Here is a 21,034-nt window from a genome sequence, read left to right as displayed (position 1 = left end):
TTTTTTTTTAATTAAATTTGTCAAAATTTAAAAAAAAGTTCTTAGCACTGCATAATGGCATGAAAGAAAAATTTATCATTTTGACCCATGCAATGTATTTTCGGGTATTGCTACAAATATACACCAGCGACTTAAGATTGGTTTTGTGCTCCAGGGTCACATATTATGAAATCATAAGACTCCTAAACAAAGTAAACAATCAATAATTAACAAAAATAATTGCACTTCTTACAATGTTTTTAGCGTTAACGCATTAGACTTGCGTTTTCCTTCACATGATGTTCTAATGGAAAGTGTTGGGATTGGGCCGGATCATCATAGTGACCTTCTTCAGAGAATACGATCCTCCGCGGAACTCGGCCCAGTAAACTCCATCCTGGTATCGGCTGCGGTAATGTCCACCGCGGTACCACACGCCGTTCAGGTTGGAGTGGGCGCAGGCGTTGTACCACCAACCTCCCTTTTGATAGTGAGCACAGTTTCCTGTATGAGAGGAAATGAGGTTTTTGAGTTCGTGAACATGATTCATTACACACTGATTCTATTTGGAGCACTGCGTGATGTTTTTTTGTAAGGCAACACAACAGTTAACATCACCTTGCACTTTAATAAATTATATGTAGTTTCATAACAAGGTTCGGGAGAAGCACGTCAGATACTTAACCTAATTAGCACAGGTGGAACCACTCAAGATAATCAACCTTAGGGTATAAATACAGCTGAATCAGCCTACCTGTCTCTATTGACGGTTTATCAGCATGCCGGTTCGCTTCGTCTGTCACCTTACCACGGACCCATTTTCGTACCAACGAAGAGAGCTTCACCGGGGATTTATAAGACCTGCTGCTTTTGCCGGACCCGCGATCTTTCCTACCCAGTCAAACACGACCATTGAGCAGCATTAAGCGTCATCGCGACAGCTGCTCTCCTCGTCAAGCCACAAGTCGTGGCCAATAGACCGTGCAAGCTCCGAGCTCGCTCGCTCGACACAATGATCATGCCGCCCGAGACCGAGCTCTCCTCGAGCTGGAATCCAACCAGCCTGGGCCGCACCCAAGTTCTCACGGCAACAAGGCTCTCACTTCCCGTCGCGACTCAGCCTTTCACACCGGCGTTCCGGCCGAGTTGCAGTTTGACCGCGCGATGTTAACCAACACATTTTCAGGCGAAAACTCTAAAAGCTGGTTCATTGGATTTTACGGCAGTTGGCATCCAAAATGTTGCATCTAAAAGTAGGTTCGCGGCTAAAGTTTGTTAAATGACGTCATGATGCAGTTCCATCTTCTACTAGTGTTTTGTGGTGGTTTTGGCAAACCAGCGTAAAGATGCATTACCGCCACCTGCTGATCTGGAGTGTGGAGTGCGCATAGATTTGGACTACAGATACAAACGTAGATCCGTCAGATGATAATGCCACATTTAACCATGAACAAAGGCATTATTTCCAGTCTCCATCCACACTGAAATGTCCAAGACATTACATTTGCCTTACCGAGCACGTTTAAACCTCACTGAAATGATACAATAATGTTCCATGAGAAGTTAAAAAAAAAAAAAAAAAAAAAAAAATTTCTGGCAGGACCAAATTATTTAGGGACTTATTTAGTGATCACTCAAAATTCATGTAAAACGCATCTGCCCTCGTGTTTTGACACAGGACAGCAAGTGGGAGTAAAATTAACGTTGCCTTTTCAGGACCGTAATATGAAAAACAGGCAAGTAAATATCTTTAGAAACCACTTAGAAGCGAATAGCACATAACTGCTATTAACCCATTCTCTTGCAAGCATCGCCGACGGCCCCAGTTTATTATTGTTTCACTTCCACAGCACGTTAAACTTCACTCTGACTTGATATGGATAAACCGTGCATCAATTGAAAGTCTAAAGACTCTGGCTTCGATATTTGACCAATATTTCGATAAAACATATTTTCAGTGACAGTTATTTAGTAAATTCTATCAGGAATACGATTCCTATTCCTGAACGGTAAAACGTTGAAGTGTCAGCTCATGGACAAACGTCGATAATGTATCTAGTCAGAAAGAATCATGAGCAGAAACATTTTTATTTTGGGTATGTAATTTCTGTCTCCATGCAAAATGGGGGGTGACTGGTACGTTACTGCTATAATCATGTCCTCGGGTACAATGTCTTGCAAGACTAAACATGCTTCATCGTTTCCAAAACCCTTTTTTCCACAGTCCATACAACAACATGAAAACAGCCTTCCAAACGTATCCGCCCGGGAGACCGCCTAAGAGCCCGGAGGCCAAATGAGAGGAAAATATGCTTTTTCAACAGTAACATAATAATGTGGACAATGCTTGAGGAATTGTCAAATCAGGCAACCAATTGCTAAGCTGGTAACACAGTAGGCTACCCATTCATTTTTTACTTGCCCCATCAAATGTTACTAACCCTTTTTACTCTTCCCGCAGCCAATATCTACAGCAGCCAAAAGCAAGTAGCCTTTCCTGTACCTCCTCACTGCCGCAGCTCCCGCAGGAGCCTTTCCCATATCTCCCCAATGCCGCAGCAGTGTCTGCTCCCGCAGGAACCTTTCCTGTACCTCCTCACTGCAGTATCTGCTCACGCAGGAGCTTTTTCCGTATCTCCCCACTGCCGCAGCAGTGTCTGCTCCCGCAGGAGCCTTTTTTGTATCTCCCCGCTGCCGCAACAGTGTCCACTCCTGCATGAGCCTCGTCTGCATCTCCCGCATTTGGTCTTGCAGCGAGAATTGTTCTAGTAGAGCTCTTACGTTTTCTCTTTTGTCCAGTGAGCATTGGGTCTCTCAGTGGACACAGTGTGAGAAATCTCCCGGTCAAACTTTCATTTCCCTCTTTCCCATTTTCTCTTTCTGTCCAGCGAGAATTGGGTCTCACAGCGGACGCAGTGTGAGAAAATCTCCCGGTCAAGCTCTCATTATCTCTTTTTCCTGTTTTCTCTTTCTGTCCAGCGAGCATTTGGTCTCACAGCGGACGCAGCGAGAACTTTCCCGGTAGAGCACTTACGTTTTCTCTTTCGTCCAGCGAGCATTGGGTCTCACAACGGACGCAGTGTGAGAAAATCTCCCGGTCAAGCTCTCATTTCCCTCTTTCCTGTTTTCTCTTTCTGTCCAGCGAGCATTTGGTCTCACAGCGGACGCAGTGAGAACTTTCCCGGTAGAGCACTTACGTTTTCTCTTCCGTCCAGTGAGTATTGGGTCTCACAGCGGACGCAGTGTGAGAAAATCTCCCGGTCAAGCTCTCATTATCTCTTTTTCCTGTTTTCTCTTTCTGTCCAGCGAGCATTTGGTCTCACAGCGGACGCACCGAGAACTTTCCCGGTAGAGCACTTACGTTTTCTCTTTCGTCCAGCGAGCATTGGGTCTCACAACGGACGCAGTGTGAGAAAATCTCCCGGTCAAGCTCTCATTTCCCTCTTTCCTGTTTTCTCTTTCTGTCCAGCGAGCATTTGGTCTCACAGCGGACGCAGTGAGAACTTTCCCGGTAGAGCACTTACGTTTTCTCTTTCGTCCAGTGAGTATTGGGTCTCACAGCGGACGCAGTGTGAGAAAATCTCCCGGTCAAGCTCTCATTTTCCCTCTTTCCTGTTTTCTCTTTCTGTCCAGCGAGCATTTGGTCTCACAGCGGACGCACCGAGAACTTTCCCGGTAGAGCACTTACGTTTTCTCTTTCGTCCAGTGAGTATTGGGTCTCACAGCGGACGCAGTGTGAGAAAATCTCCCGGTCAAGCTCTCATTTTCCCTCTTTCCTGTTTTCTCTTTCTGTCCAGCGAGCATTTGGTCTCACAGCGGACGCAGTGAGAACTTTCCCGGTAGAGCACTTACGTTTTCTCTTTCGTCCAGCGAGCATTGGGTCTCACAACGGATGCAGTGTGAGAAAATCTCCCGGTCAAGCTCTCATTTTCCTCTTTCCTGTTTTCTCTTTCAGTCCAGCGAGCATTTGGTCTCACAGCGGACGCAGTGAGAACTTTCCCGGTAGAGCACTTACGTTTTCTCTTTCGTCCAGCGAGCATTTGGTCTCACAGCGGACGCAGTGAGAACTTTCCCGGTAGAGCACTTACGTTTTCTCTTTCGTCCAGCGAGCATTGGGTCTCACAGCGGACGCAGTGTGAGAAAATCTCCCGGTCAAGCTCTCATTTCCCTCTTTCCTGTTTTCTCTTTCTGTCCAGCGAGCATTTGGTCTCACAGCGGACGCAGTGAGAACTTTCCCGGTAGAGCACTTACGTTTTCTCTTTCGTCCAGCGAGCATTTGGTCTCACAACGGACGCAGTGTGAGAAAATCTCCCGGTCAAGCTTTCATTTTCTCTCTTTCCTGTTTTCTCTTTCGGTCCAGCGAGCAATGGTCTCACAGCGGAGAAAGGCACAACTCGCCTGATCAGTCGCTCCAAATTACAATTGCTCCCCGCTGCAGGCCAGCAGGGCCCGTCAGTCCAGGTACAGTGAGCCGCCATCACAGGCCCACTGGACAAACATTCAGACCCTTTCTCGAGATGCCAGCCCGCCAAACGTGGCACTCATTTGGGGGGGTCTTTAGTTCGGCCGGCTGTCCTCCTGCTCTTTAGCTTTTTGGGGGGTACTCTAGGTTCGGGCCATTCCCGAGCTCGGAGCCCCTTCCCCGGACAGCACGCCAAATACGCATTATAATATTCAGTTAATTATATGTAAGTGTGAACTCGTGAAATGTAGTTTCATAACAAGGTTCGGGAGAAGCACGTCAGATACTTAACCTAATTAGCACAGGTGGAACCACTCAAGATAATCAACCTTAGGGTATAAATACAGCTGAATCAGCCTACCTGTCTCTATTGACGGTTTATCAGCATCCCCCCTCCACCCCTTCTCCTCCACTAGAGTTCACTTTACACTTTCATATACGGGGGGGTACTCTAGGTTCGGGCCATTCCCGAGCTCGGAGCCCCTTCCCCGGACAGCACGCCAAATACGCATTATAATATTCAGTTAATTATATGTAAGTGTGAACTCGTGAACTGATACACTGTAACAATTGTCAGTTTATTGGAGTACATCTTACAAGAAAATTATATTTTAAAATGTTCCTTTTTATTCAGTATTGCTTGTCGTTTCTTTGTGAAATTAGCTCTGTTTAATTGTTTCTGCATCACTTTTAGTTTTTGTGTAGTTTTTTTTTTTTCCCGCAGTAGTTCCGTCGACAAAAACCATATGGGACTTTTCATTAGATTTTGAAATAATGCAGAAAATAAGGTTTTGACCAACAAAATTATGATTCATGCATGTTTTGAAGCCTACAGTAAATAATCGGCAAAAGTAAATAGCTAAACGTAGGCTATAAACAAACTACACCACAGTCACATGACTTCAGCGGCAACACAATTAAGTTTTTGACAACAATCTTTATTTAAAATTTGAAAGCTTGGGTTGAAATAATTTCTGTAGTGCGATTATAAACATAATGAACTTAGCAATGGCCTTTTTCAAGACACAAAAAACACAAGTGGGGTGTTACTCAGCAGACGCTGTTATAGTTTCATTATTTTCAATCAGATACCGGTTTTCAATTATTATTTTCTATCGGTTTTTATTTGAGATTTTAATTTTTCATTGAAAGTTTTGTGAAAGTGAAATTTGTGGAAAAAACAGAGGGGGGGATGTTTTTTTATTTTATTTTTTAAATGCTTTTAATTAGGGCTGTCAAAAATAGCGCGTTAACGACGTTAATTAGTTTTTTGTCGTTAATTACGTCAAATTTTTTAACGCATTTCACGCATGCGCAGTGTGACAAATTATTCAGGTCAGGAAAGTCTCGTCGATCTCTGAATTCTCAAGATAGTAAAAAACAGCGGCGAGCGCCACGACGAAAACACAGAAGAAGCTTAAGGTTTTACCCCATTTACTCTCAAATACATTCATGCCAAGCTCGATAAACAGAGACGACTTTAGTAGTTGATACGCTGGAGCTTTTTCCTGTTATAGCGTCCTGTGTTTCACACTGCAAATGCGCAGAACGCCTACATGCAAAGCAGCGAAAATTACAGCTGTTTGGAAAAGCATATGCATTTTTACTTGGTTTTACTGGCACTTGAAGCCTTCAGAACGTGAAAATATCGATCCTAAAGTATTGTGGCAGAGCAAATGAACACCTCCCAAAAACAAGAGTGCCCAGAGTGCAGAGGGCGCATGTTTGTGTTTCTGAGTTCATTCTTTCGAGTTTCTCTATGCATAATTTCATAGATATGTGGCTATATTTAACCACTGGTTCACCTAAAACTCTTACATTATCTGTAGTTAAATGGCATGGTTTGATATAGTGCTCAGGTAAATTTGATTAAGTAAATGTTAAACTTTTGAAAATGAGACAAAAAGAACCACATATTGATGAATCAATACATGAAAATGATGTATCTGTGTCCTCTTATTTATCTTTTGGTATGCATTTCAGAAAAAAAAAATGGTTAGGATTCAGGTGTAATTGCAAATAGTGATTAATCATGATTAATCCACTGAAAATTCAGATTAATTTGATTAAAAATTTTAATCATTTGACAGCCCTACTTTTAATACGACTGAAACTGTATTTAGTGTGTTCTCAGTTTAATAAAAACATTGTAAGCCAAAGTTAGGCATATTAATTGTAATGATTTAATGTCCACTGTTATTCAGACAACACATTATATAGAGAAAGAGACCAAAGAACACAGCAAGCTTTTTGAAACTCTGAATATCAGTTAAACCATTGCGTCGCAAAATGTTTCGAAGCGCTCCAATCAGATTTCGCATTACAAATCATTTGATTCAGATCGGGACGTCAGAGTGGGTGTGTGGGATTCTTTTTTATTTTTTATTTTTTATCCCCACATTTATTTTATGTCATGTAACCATTTTTTATGCTTTTAATTTAATTAGAAATTTTAATCTAAGCTAACTACGTTGTTAAAAAGATTTTGGGACGATAGGAGCTGGAAGTTCAATAATGCGAGCTCGTTTCTGCAAATGTTAAAGCCCTTATTGCAGCTGGTTGTGGTGCTCCGTCAGTGCTGGTCTGATACCTGTGTACACGTCGTGATCTCTGTCCAGGGTGGTGAACTGTTTCCCATTGTGCCAGGTGAGGGAATCCCCGGCGTTGCCATGGTAACGGCCCACCCGCAGCCTGTAGAAATCTGCCTCCGGCTCCACCCGGAAACTGGCGTATTCTGCGAACGTCTTCCTGCCGGACCAGTCCTCCAGCGTCACCAGCAGCTTGTAGTTGCCCTGGCTGGTCAGCCAGTAGATGTTCTCCAAACCAAGCCAGTATTCACCATCGATGTTCCCAAATCCTTGCTAAGATAGAAACGACAAAGAAACAGATTGTTAAACAAACAGTTCCAGCTCAAAATAATGATAATAAAAAAAGGATTTATTAATATATGTAAATATCCTCTAACACATGATGCCAGCTACAAGGAATGATCTTTAAAATCTTTTTTTTTACATTACAGGTTATGATGTTGCATCATTAACTATAATTCTACATCACTTTCCTCTTGTTTTTGTATTTATTTATTAATGACATAAGACATATTTATATTTACAACATAAAATCAACATGGCTGATTTGCTACTATTTTCTGTTGCAATACATAAATGTTTTAAAATGTAATGTAATACATAATCTAGGAAAAGTAGCTTATTTATATGTATGTGTGTTATATAAATGATTTTATATCAATTTAATTAAACTACTTTTTCCCTATATTATGTATTATATTATATTGTGAATTTAACATAGTTTAATAAATATTTTAAGTAAAAAAAAATATATATATATATATATATATATATATATATATATATATATATATACTAAAGCTTAACTATGATAAAATGTATGCAATAGTTTTTATAATTTTATTCAGAACTGGTCGTGCTCATTCTTGTTTTAAACACTCTTTGTCAGATCTTGAATCCTGCCAGACAATCAAATTTAAAAGAACTCCGGCAACATCGTACACGTGTTTGTATTTAGCCGTGTTAGCATTAGGAGTCATTATTCATTTAAAACAAGCAGATCTGATCACTGTATCATTAAACACCTGAGAACATACTGCATGTATCTAGCTGATGGCGGACAGAAATCACCCATTATGTCACAGGCGTGCCAGCTTAACATGTACACCTAGTATATCGTGAGGAAACAGGAACAGAGCTTACTAATGCATGTGATAAATCACCAGCTAAGACTTTAACTCCAGACTGCTGTTGTGTTACTGGTGGGTGAAAGGAAATAATGACAAAATTGTATTTTCTTTAAACCATAAGTCATTCCAAACCTAAATACTGTTAGTTTTTTCATGCAAAAAAATGGAGACAATGTAAAAAATCTCTGTCTTAACTTTGGATGCAATTTTATATATATATTATGGTATAAATAGTTTGCATATAAAAAACTATAAAAAAATAAATAAAATGACATTATATAATAAATGATTTCATTCAGTGTCATTTTAGTGCTTTTTAAAATGTTTCCAGAGCAGCCGAGTGGATCTAGTTATTAGGACGTTCCCTTCACATTGGCTCTTCTGCTCCTGATTTCAGTTCTGGGCACTGGTGACGTCAACAGTGTTTCTGTCAGACAGAGTTTTTGTGGAAAAGCCTTGGCCCTTGTTTGAAAACCTTGCCCATCTTGCATAACCAAATTCATCTGACGTTTCAAAGTGATGTTTCGGATGATTTCAGAAATCGCAAAAAGCCACAGTTTGCTGTGAGACTGACTGGCTAAGACATTTCGTCATGGAAGTCTCTCCATGCACGAACGGCAGGGTTTCAGAACAATGTGTCTCATTACTTTAATGAACTCTGACTAATGGAGTGCGATTTCTGCTGTTATCCAGCGATGGAGATCTGAAGCATTGCATTCAGTTTTATCAGTGCTGAGTGATCATGTTTGCATGACCTCATTATGATAAAATTTTAATTAGCATGATATATTTCCCCATAGACTAACACTAGGGGTGTGACGATACACTTAGCTCACAAGATGAGACGATTAACAATTTTCGGGTTCACAAGAACAAGACAAGACAATATTTAACACTATTTTGAAGAAATCACAAATTGCAAAACAATACAAGTGCATTATGTAATGATTCAACGAATCATCTTGTTATGAATGTCACTTCAGTTCTACAGTTCGTCGTTAAAAACTGCAGATTAATTTAGTAAAGTGTGTTGCTCAGAAAAACACAACAGTTCGGAAATTTAGCAAAACTAGTAAAATCATGACACTACCTTCCTTTTGCAAAGCTTCTTTATAGTTGAATTACAGTAAATATGATTTCAAAACGAATTAATTTTTACAACCTTTGCACTTGAATAAACATTGAACTAAATTGAGCTGAATAACGGCACCTGTTGCTTTAAAGCTAAAATTAGTTTCATAATTGATTAACTTTCCAACATTAGCACTGTTCTTATCCAGTTTAATCATTTGAAACAATCTTTTTTTAATTAAAAGCATTATATTAATAATTGTGACTTGACTTCGAGATACTGAACCCAGAATGTTTGTTTAAAAACATCATGCAACTTCACACGTTAAAGCTATTTAATCCCCTAAAATCTGAAAGTAAACTTCTTTCTGACCTTGTACGTCTCCCAGTTTCGGAAGAAGTTGACCGATCCGTCCATGCGTCGCTGTATGACGGTCCAGCCGCCGGGGTCGTGTCTCTGGTCACACCAGACCTGCATCAGTTTGTTGGTGTTCTCCGGCTTCACCAGAAACATGCCGCTTTTGGCTTGTCCTTCCTCTAGAGCCTGTAAACAGTCTTTGAACGGCCCTGTTTTGGAAAGCACACACATGCAATATTTAAGTCATGGTTTTCTCTAAAGCATCTCTGAATTTAATGTCAAAATCAAATCAGATGTGGTTCATAGCTGCTTTAGATTATATATCGCTAGCCATGGATCCAGCTGTCTTTGTGGACAGCTGATTAGGTTTGCGTTTCTAAGAGAAAAGGATTGTGAAAGAGAGTCACTTATTGATGAGCAATGACTGGCCAGGACCTCCAAGAGCTTGTTCTTTTGTCTGGTTCTGTCGGTTGAGTTTGATGCATCCCAGCTGTGTTTCAACTATTGGATTTGGATTGGTTTATAAGGTGTAATTATTAGGTGTTGTAAAATAGTCATGCAATTTTTGTCCTCACTGACCTCATACTATTATGCCATGCACTTATGCAACCATTGTAGAGGACATGTTGTTTTCTCATCTGGGCTCACAAGTTCCCAGAATCACATTTGAGGCAATTCTGTTTTCATTATGACTGCATGTTCTCCACACCTTTTTGGGCAACCTAAAAACTGGCGTAAGGAGATGGAAAATCATGTAGAAAATGAACACGCTGGCTCGGCTACTGACTGATCCAATCATGCCTTCACCGTCTCTGTAAATGAGTCTGAGTTAGCGAACAAGCTTCAGTCCAACAGGCAAATCATACCTCTGTTCTCAGACAGGATCCTCTAAAGTGAATGGGTGCCGTCAGAATGAGAGTCCAAACAGCTGATAAAAACATCATAAGTAATACACATAACTCCAGTCCATCAGTTAACTTCTTGTGAAGAGAAAAGCTGCATGTTTTTAAAAAAACAAATCCATCATTAAAGTGTTTTTAACTCTAACCTGTTGCTTCTGGTTAAAATATTAGTCCTTAAAGGGGGGGGGGGGGTAAAATGCTGGTTTTCACTCAATATCCTGTTAATCTTGAGTACCTATAGAGTAGTACTGCATCCTTCATAACTCCAAAAAGTCTTTATTTTTATTATATTTATAAGAGAAAGATAGTCTGTACAGATTTTTCCTGTAAAAACACGACGGACTGGAGGCGTGACGTGTGGGCGGAGCTAAAGAATTACGAGGGCCAGTAGGCTTTTGCGTTGAGAGCTGGAAGCTCTGACATTATCGTGAGGAAAAACACATCCAAAACAAACCATGGCTAACAGTCAGATTCAGCGTATATTTATGATCCAGAATCAGATCCAGAGGCTGAAATTTAACAAGAGCAGCATCAGCAACGACGTCTCTATGTGGTATGTACTGAAACTGTATATATTTGCTTAGCGGTTTTGAATACTGACTAAGTTCCACTTTATGTCGTCTTTTTTTTTTTTTTTTTTTTTTTTTTTTAGCTGTACATGTGGAAAGTGCAGTTTGATGACAACATCACATTGCTTACGCGCTGATAGCTAAGTTAACAACACAGAGATATTTGAAGCAGTTTTACTCGCCGCCTGCGGTTCCAACACACGATCATGACCCTTTTTCGTTTTGACTGCATTATCCTTAAGAAATGTGAATGTCTGTTGTGCTCTCAGTGCTGTGCTATACAGGAGCGTGCGCTCTTCCGGGAGAAGTGCCCTTAGGACCCATATAATCTCCTGTTGGTCTCTCACATCAAAATCCAGCCATATATTCGTTTTGCACAGTGCTTGATCTGTGCAGATTTCTCCCCTGATTTAGACAAGATGACTTTTTCAATGGAGAAAGTGTTTTTCAGTATGTAGAATATATTTGCTGGAAACAAAGATTTGAAGTTATAAAAGTCTGAATGGTGGATTTGTTTCTTACTAACACAAGACTTAACGCTTCTCCAGATGTTAACTGATGGACTGGAGTGGTGTGGATTATTGTGATGTTTTATCAGCTGTTTGGACTCTCATTCTGACGGCACCCATTTACTGCAGAGGATGGTGAACAGGTGATGAAATGTTACAGTACATTTCTCCAAGTCTGTTCCCATTAAGGAAACAAACTCATACTGGATGGACTGAGGGTGAGTAAAATGTCATTATTGGATAAACTATTCCTTTAATGTGTGAGCATGCAACTGTACATCATCAGTAAAGTTGAGTTGATATCATACCAAAGTTACCAGATCATCGCGAGACATTCATCCATAGGTCTGCTGCTTTCAGAGAACATTGATTGAAGTTCTGTCTCAAATTATCCTTCGGCTTTTGTCACGCTTGTTGATTTCCCCCCCAAATGGTAATAGAAAAATCCAATGGAATCTCCTCAGATGAATTTGATTCGTCACAGTTTTTGTTCTGATTCGTCTTGGTTCCCTATGATTGCTGCTTTTGACATTTCAGTTCAGTTTAGTGGTTTTCTCGCTGTCTGCTGCTGAATAATCAAGCATTATGAGCTCCAGACGAAGCTTCACAGTCTGCTCTGAAATCACAGTCATCTCTGTCTGAAAGGACCTTCTGTATTCTGTGCAAGTTTTTAGATGATTATTCATTCTTTTCTGCTCTTTTTTATGCGTAAGGAAATCTTTTCAGAGCAAGCTTTTGCACAAAAAATACTGTAATAAAACAAGTTTTTATGTGCCACAGTTGAGCATCAGACCAGATCCACCAGAATGATTTACTTGGGAAGTTTTATCATTCTCAGATGTTTTAGTATAATATATTGGATTAAAGCATCTGGTAAATGACAACATTTTTACATTTATGCAATTAGCGGATGCTGTTATCCAAAGTGACATAACAAACAAAAGTAACAAAAGTAAATAGTAATGTATATTTTGCATTAAGATTTATGCCTGCAGGTGTAAACGCCATAAGATACTGCCAACTCATCTGTTGCATGTGGTAACTAAGACTGATAAATAAAGTAGCAAGTCAGTATTTTTATTAGTAAAGTGCGTATAAATCTGTTAAAACAAAGCACTTAACTTAGCGAGATTTAATGGTATGTTATAAAAAAAATAAAAATGACAAGATTGGTTTACAGATGACTGCTTATTTCTGCTGGGCTGAAAATGTAAAAAAGTTAATTGCGAGTTTTTATCTCACAATTCTGACTTTTTCTCGCAAAATCTCGCAAAAGTTTGTATCTCGTAATTCTGATATAAAAATTGTTTTTTTTACCACAAAATAAAAAATGTAAAAGTTATTTGCAACTTTTTATCTCACAATTAAAAAAAAAAAAAAAAAAAAATCTGCGATTCTGAGTTTATATCTCATAAATTTTACATTTTTTTTTTCTATGAATTCGGAGATTCAGGGTTTATTTCTATCACGGAATAAACAATAATAAAGGTAAATGCAACTTTTTATCTCACAATTCAGACTTTTTCCCCCTTAATTGCAACAATTGCAACATAATTCCAGCAGAATTGAAAGTTTATATCTCAGGGTTCTAGCTTTGAATCTAAAAGGTAACAATTAGCTTTTTTTTCATCCGATGGCAGAAACAAGCTTCCATAATATACTGTACCATGTGAAAGAGATTTCAGAAAAGTGTGAACTGATTCATAATAACTGCATCACCCCATTATTCATGTTCCTACACTGCATTTCATTTATACAGCCACATTTGAGCATCTGAGGCAAACAGTTATCAGTTACCACAAAGAAATTCCCATATAGCAGAATATTAAACAACACTTAAACAGACCCCTTCCATCAAACCAAAGATTTCTCTGCAAAAGTCTCTGGAATCCCCCATTTAAGGACTTTAAATTGGTTCATGTCTTGGAGGGTTTTCCTCCCAAGAATAATGTGCACTCTTAGTTCAGAAAATGTGTTGTTAAATGATTGTGTTGTAATGGGACGGAGACCAAGCTCTGAGCGATCAGCGGCAGGGAAATCCACGTGTGGCTTGTGTCGCTCAACTTTTAGCCTGTTTCTTTGGAACCACTGATGTAACCAAACCATTTAGGCGTAGCCATACATATTTATCATACTCTGTGTGCAAAATACAATTGACCTTGTAAAAACAGTGCAAGAAAATGAAGATGGCTGGCTGTGTAATGTTTAGATGTTTCTCATTACTCACCCCGATCCTGTTGTGTGTGGCCCTACACTGTGGAGAGTTACGTCATGATTTTATAAGGAAATGTTTTCAGTAATGTAGGCAGCTCTTTAATGTTTCTTTACTTAACTCTATTATTCATAACATACAGTATCCTTCCAATGTTTGGAAAAGGAAAAGGTTTCAAAGAGGAGTTTGGGTCCATTTGAGCATAAATCCTTGTGACTTCATCACAAATTGTGCATGACAGTCAGAATACTGATTGATTGGCAATTAATTTAGCACACAACAGACTAATTAAAACCCACTTAAACCAGAACTTATATGGTTTGTTTGTCTGGATTAAGATGGTTTTAGCTGGTTTAGCTTAGCAGCCACCTTATAGGAGACCAGGTGAGAAGAGACGAGGAGACAAATTGTTGAATATAGTCATTATTTTCATTATTATGTCATCATTAGTTTACAAAAAGTGTTCTTGTTGCTTCATAAGATTACGGTTGAACCACTCATGGCAGATGGACTGTTCTGATGATGTCTTTCACACTTTTCTGGACCTTTATAGTGTAACTTACTTGGCAGGTTAATGGGACAGACACAAGCCTCCCGGTTTTCATACAAAATATCTTAGATTATGTTCCAAAGACGAACTTGGAACGACATGGGGGGTAAGTGATTATGACAAAACTTTAATCTTGGAGTGGACTCACCTGAGGGTTTATCTGTGGAGGAGCTGTGTGTTTCAGGGGGCACCGTTGGTAAAGTCGGTGGCATTGCTTTGATGTTTTGGTCGCTCTGGATTTCATTGGTGAGCTGGTTGTTGTGGCGGGTGTAGGTCGGTGGGTGGAAAGGCCTGGCGGGGGAATGTGGGACCGGAGGTGGAGGTGGTTGGCGATGTTGTGGAGGCTGCGGGAGGATTGCAGGTGGCTGGTAAGGTCGAGTTTGTCGTACAACACCAGCTGCACTTCCACCAACACCAAAACCTCCACCAACAAAGCCTCCTCTCCTGCATTGCTCTTCTAGCTGTACTATAAGCGCGCTTTGATTGCTCGCAAGCGATGCAAGGTGCTGGTATTTGTGCTCTAGATCCCGGTAACGTGTGGTTAACTGCTGCATCTCTGACGTGTGATTCAACACGCGGTTCTCCAGCTGAGAAACCTCGAGCGCATTGTCTCTCTTGCGGATGATCTCGTGCAGCAGCTGCATGTAGAGCTGCGTGACCCGGGCGTTCATGTTGCGCGACTCCTTGCGAAGCAGCTTGACCTCGGTGACCACGCCGCCGTCCACCTCCACCAGCTGCTGAAGCGTCTCGATCTGCCGCCGCTGCTTGTGCAGCTCTCCGTTCAGCAGCTCCAGCTCCTGCTTGTTCACGCGGTTCTCCAGCAGGGCTTCCGGCTCTTTAGAGTTCACGCAGATGGCGCCCGTGGTTTTGCGCTGAGGAACGATGAAGGTGTAGGAGCATTTGTCAGGGTCCGAGGCGCTGGGAGGGTCGGCGGAGCGTTTGGGACGACTGGCGAACATGAACTCGCTTTCGAGTATGTCGTCTCTGCTTTCGAACTCCTCGGCGAACCCAAGCGAAGCAGAGTCGGGTCTGGACAGGGTGATGGTCAGCAGGGCCAGAAGAAAGCGCTTCAAAGTGATGACGGTCATGGCTGTCTGAGATGCGTCTTTGTGCTGGAACATGAAAAGATAAATTCAATTAAATAAAATTTAAATAAATTAAATTAATGCATTTAGCAGACGCTTTTATCCAAAGCGACTTACAGTGCATTCAGGCTATCAATTTTACATATCATGTGTTCCCGGGGAATCGAACCCCCAACCTTGCGCTTAATAGTGCAGTGCTCTATCAATTGAACACTAAGATAAGATAAAAGATTTATAAACTTCAATTTATAACTTTTCTATAATATATTTTATTTATTTGTAAGTCTAATTCTTTCTCACCGAGAATGCATTTATTTATCTTTAAAAAAAAATTATTTGAAAAAGTATTACGATTTAAAAATAATTTATTTCTTTTGTAATATATTTTAAAATGTAATTTATTCCTGTGATCAAAGCTGTATTTTCAGCATCATTCCTCCAGGCTTTAGTGTCACATGATCTTCAGAAATTATTCTTTATATGCCGAGTTGCTGCTCAAAAAACTTTCCTAATTATAAATGTTGAACACAGTTGTACTGCTTAGTATTTTTGGAGTAAACTGACAAAATGTTCCAGAATTATTTTATTAAATACAAAAAAAAAAAAACACAATTTATCATGTTCATGTTTTGCAACATTTTAGATGCCGTTTTTGAGCATTATTATTATTTTAACTCATCTTTGCTTAATAGACCCATGGATTTCTGTAAAAAAAAAAAAACCTTACTGAACCCATATTTTTGGACATATTTTATTTTATGCATTTGATGCGATTTTAGGATCAACTGGACTTGCCATGCAATCTTAAAGCAGTCGCCTGATTCAGAAGCAATGCAGCAGGCAGATGCATGTGTTCATACTGTAGAACGATAATTAAAAAGCAAAACTGATGTAATGCAAGTTTCCATCCTGTTTGAATGACCCTAAAAGATCCTCGTCACTTGAGCCCCTTTGTTAAATTAAATGTAAAGCCATTAGCTAATGAAACATGTATTGTGTTCTTTGGTGATTTTCCAAAGAACCGGTCTGTTTTGCCCTGTTAAAGCATTTGTAAGTGAATTACTCTGAAACATTAGAATTAGCCAGCTTTTGGACTGCGCCTTGCATTTGATTTGCATTTGAATTGATGCTAAATCCCTTCTGATTCCAGTCTTTCTTAAACCACTAGGCCACACACTGTTTTTGCTGTATACACAAGTTTTGCTATATACGTAAATGTTTCCGAATGTTTTAGTTTATATCTGTTTATTGCGTCATCGATTAACGGATAAGCAGAGAGAATTACATATGGTAGATAGCGTGACCCAAAAGCCCAAGACTCACTGGTTTTGAATCAGTCTGATGAAACCCTTATGATGCACAAAACACAAAATATCTGGCATTAAAAGTCAAATTTGAGGAGTTTTGAAGAGTCTTTATGAAGGACACATGAACACCAGATCAAATCCTAAGGCTTTACAAAGCATTCATAAGAAGTTTTTGCTACATAAGTGCATGTTAATGTGTGATTCATGTCAGATTTTGTTTCCCTAATCTCTCCAGTCATTAAATAACTAAGTCATCGCTCTACACCCCAGCACAGGAATGCACTAATTCACAGATGGGAAAATCGATGACACGATGTTGTGTGCACAGAGCATCTCCCATAACAACAGACTCAGCGGTCATGGTTTTTATTGTGTTCATTAGTAAGGAGGAGCTCCTTTCCACTCATTTCAGGGATTGTAGTGTCGTTGGGACAGTAGTTTAACACTGCTTTCTACTTCTATCTAATGCTGAACTCCTGTTTTCTCATTTAGTTATTTTTAACGTCTGAATCACGTGTCTTGTGCTTTGGACTGAATGTACCAACAAACATTCATAGCATTGAGTCATCAAAGGAAAATGTATTCCAATCAAGGAGAATATAAACAAGATTGCACAAGACCCTCAGCAAGGATCCATAACCTCATGCTACAAACATGCATGATGAATCATATATTCTTTAAAAATTACATAACCGTGTTAAACCTTTATTAGAGGGGTTTTTGTTGTGCATTTGTTTTGGCGTTGATTTAGGAAACATGCTCACTGTCTGTTGGTTATTAGGATTTTTCTAACCCTGTATTGCATCTCTGCAATGTATTAATGGTTGTTGTTGTTTTATAAACCTTTAACACATTAAGAGTAAAATAGGGGTCCACGAATCGATTCCTCTGCGATTATGATGCGATATTGCGTAGCTTGTCCGAGAACTACGGCTCTGTGTAGTAAGTTACGCTCCATTTGAAAGCAGGTGATGGATATTTACTGCTAATCAAAGAACCGGCTTTACAATCGCATGCAATTAATCGTGCAGCCCTAGTGTAAAAATATATATTTGCATTATATTTAACCCTTTACATCATGTCAGAATTAACATATTCCAACTAAAAAAAATATCAAAGTGACTGAAACATCAACTTTCGAATGCTTATTTTTATTATATTCTTGCACTTGTGTTGTGCTTTTTTTTTCTTCAGTTTTGTGATATAGACACAGCGTTTTGGTGTCATAAAGCAGCAAACGGATCTGTTTTGCTGTAACGAGCAATGCCAGAATCACTTCCATAGAGTCACGCATGAGAATGCTGCATTACGTCGTTGTTCCAAATTCAAAATCTGACTTGGATTTCAAATCTGATTTGAATTTGAACTCGAGTGTGATGATGTCATAGCTTGAGCCGCTGATGTCATCGGGGTCTGTGTCATCAGTCAGTATGCATTAACTGTAACTTTCTTTTTCTGACCTGCGAGTGCTGCTATTCACTCAGGAGATGCGAATGTAGTCTTTAAGACGGAGAGCGTGTCTTTTGGGCACAAATCCAGCTCCAGGAATTCCTAAAGAACCTTTATTTTTAAGGGTGAATGACAAACAAGTACCAAAGACAATTCAGCAGGAAATCATTTGCATTCATTGTTCTGTGAGAAGAACTTCCCCATATAGATGCAGCAAGTGCTAACCATGTTTTGGTCTGATTTTGTGTGTGATTATCTCATAAGTGAATGTCATAAGCTCTTGTTGAAACTAAATGTTCTGTCCTGAGCTCAAGTCCTCAAGTACTTGAATGCATGAAGTGAAGTGTGATTGCATCTGCATGCTACCATTACAACATCGCCATGCTGAACATTTCTCATTTATGCTTTTATTTGTACCAGGTATACCATTTTGATGAGAGTTTTATGCATCTTTCTGCATTTATATATTTACATTTATGCATTTGACAAATGCTTCTATAGAAAGCGACTTACCTTGCATTCAAGGGGCATACATTTCATCAGTTCATGCATTCCCTGGAAATCTGACCCATGACTTGGCTTATAGTGTACAGTTTTTTCTAAAAGTCTCTTTAGTAAATCTAATTTTGTTGTAGTTACCTTTAGTTCTAAAATGTTTAATACAAATGTCAAAATTAAATTGCTTTTGATCTGAGCAACAGCTGAATGAATACATTTAATTGTTCTTTAAAAGTCATGGGTTTTCCCTGCTACGGAAAACCTGGAATCAGGCTTCTTTTATTTGATTTATTCCAGTTCTGACAAATAAATTTAAATGAATAAAATATAATGGATAATCATGCACATTTCTACAAAGCTATTCTGCAAATCCTGGAAATATATGCATTTTGAAATCCTTTCATTGCATGATATATCTGCCAGTCTAATTGTTAGTATGAAGGTGAAAGCCAGAGAACATGATTCATCTGAATCCATCACATTTGTAATCAAACGGCTCTTACCAGGATGGTGTGCTGATGTTCCCGGCTCTTTCTCTCTTTTTCTCTGCTTTATCCTTACAATCTCTCTCCAGGAAGGTTGGATGGTGTTGTCCCTGAAGTGAAAGTCATCACAGATCCACCCGTCCTTTCTGTCCCTCTTTCTTCTTGTCCGTCCCCGGCGTGTCTCCTGTCATAGGATGATGGGTGACAGTCCTCATTTTGTGTCCTGTTGCAAACTGTTCTTTAAGTGCGGTTTAGTTTCTGTCCGTGGTCAGCGTGTGTCTGCATGTCCTGCTGGAGTCTCTGCCCAAAGGATCCTCCGACTGCTCTCTGTGAACTGTTCACTTTGAGTGACACATTGATTTAGAGAGAGATGTCCTTAACATCCACCCATCAGCACTGAACACAGGGAACACTCTGCTGTGTCTCTCTCCCTCTCCCTCTCTAGTTTGTGGTAATGGTGTTGTTTTGTTTGGCTCCGCCCCTTTCCCCTCCCCCTGGCTCAGACATAATGGTTGTCACAATTGATACACTCTTAAAAATCAATCGATTTGCATCAATGGTTCCGTAAAGAACCTTTAACACCCATGGATCTTTTTTCTAATGGACAAAGGTTCTTTATAGTGATAAGTATGATTATTAAAAATGTTCTTTTAAGATCTATTCACTGACAGGATCTCTTTTTGGAGCCAAAATTGCTGTAGGGGGTAAAAATCCTTTTATAGCCTTTTATCTTTGGTAAAAGTAAACCGTAAAAATGCCTCTTTTTTTGGAAAGAGAACCTACTATTTTTTTATCTGAATGGGTCAAACTGGTGGAAATGTAAAATTACAAACTGGCCGATAAACTTGGTCACAATCTAAAAAATGCTGGGTGAAAAAAACCATTTTAGGGTTATTTGGCAACCCAGCACTAGTTAAATGTTGGACAGAATACATGCTGGGTAATTTTGACCAAGCTGGTTTGGTTAAAGATGCACAAAGCGATTTTTATAAAAATGCTTTTTACCACAATCGGGCCGAGTCCCAGAACAAACTCGCAGCCAATCAACATTAAGGGGCGTTTCTAATAATGATAGGGAGAAGAGGGCACTGGATATTAGCCAATCGACTATAGATAGCGAAAGATGGCAGATAAAAAAAAAAATTAAAAGGGTTATGATCAGGCAAGAGGTAGGACCATGTCAATATCAGAGCAGCTTCCAGTGGTGAAGAAACTCAAGTAGCGCAAGGGGATTGGTTGCTTTACGTGATTTTTAGCTTTTTTCACACAACTTTTCAGTGTCAGCCTTTGCTTGAATATGCTGCACCCAGCGACATCGCTCGTCTCTGGAAATGTCAAGTGTCACCCGGTTAGTTTCATACCTGCAAATTTGTTTCCAATTATACACTTACATAAGCTGTTCTGACTTCAAAATAAGCAATCATGTCGTTTTTGCAAATCCAAGGAGTTTTTGTTTGGTTTTATGAATAAATAACCTCTTGCGAACTGACTTGAGAAAAGATTCGATGGCATGTTTTTTATCTTATATCCGTATGATGTCTGAAATAGTGCATTCAGATGAACCTCTGTATTCTGCTTTTCTATAAGCGCCACCTGCTGTCAGAGAGTGAATCTGCATATTCATTCAGACCAGGTTATATATATATCATAACAGTAATTTATTAGGTTGAAATGTGATGTTTGTCATTTTAATAAAATGTTTTGTTTTTGTCAAAGCTTAAATTATTTGAACTATAAATTTGTTTAAATAATAACATTTTTGCAGTCACATTACAACTGTAACAAAGAGCAGCTGCTGTCATCCTTTGGCATTTCAACATCATTTATTCCTGTAAAGCTGTATATATCATGCTTTATTAAAGTATTTCTTGCCTTTTTTG

The 21,034-nt window shown here is 39.4% G+C and overlaps 1 protein-coding gene across 2 annotated transcripts; it reads right to left on the bottom strand.

Moving 5' to 3' along the window:
* Nucleotides 1–174: 174 nt before the first annotated feature.
* LOC113079634 (angiopoietin-related protein 2-like) lies at nucleotides 175–19,320 on the bottom strand. 2 transcript variants are annotated; one of them, XM_026251878.1, is made up of 6 exons: nucleotides 19,173–19,320; nucleotides 18,183–18,273; nucleotides 14,479–15,442; nucleotides 9,604–9,797; nucleotides 7,032–7,302; nucleotides 175–483 (listed from the first exon to the last, which is right to left on the bottom strand). In XM_026251878.1, exons 3-6 carry the CDS (start codon nucleotides 15,416–15,418, stop codon nucleotides 284–286), a joined length of 1,605 nt encoding a protein of 534 aa, XP_026107663.1. In that variant the 5' UTR covers nucleotides 15,419–15,442; nucleotides 18,183–18,273; nucleotides 19,173–19,320; the 3' UTR covers nucleotides 175–283. The 2 variants fall into 2 exon arrangements, with proteins under 2 accessions (XP_026107663.1, XP_026107662.1); XM_026251877.1 differs by lacking the exon at nucleotides 18,183–18,273.
* Nucleotides 19,321–21,034: the final 1,714 nt, after the last annotated feature.

Source organism: Carassius auratus, unplaced genomic scaffold, assembly GCF_003368295.1.
Source record: "Carassius auratus strain Wakin unplaced genomic scaffold, ASM336829v1 scaf_tig00028853, whole genome shotgun sequence".
Classification (NCBI taxonomy): Eukaryota; Metazoa; Chordata; class Actinopteri; order Cypriniformes; family Cyprinidae; genus Carassius; species Carassius auratus.
The sequence above is the reverse complement of the archived record's forward strand: the minus strand, read 5'-3'. Positions and strand labels throughout refer to the sequence as shown.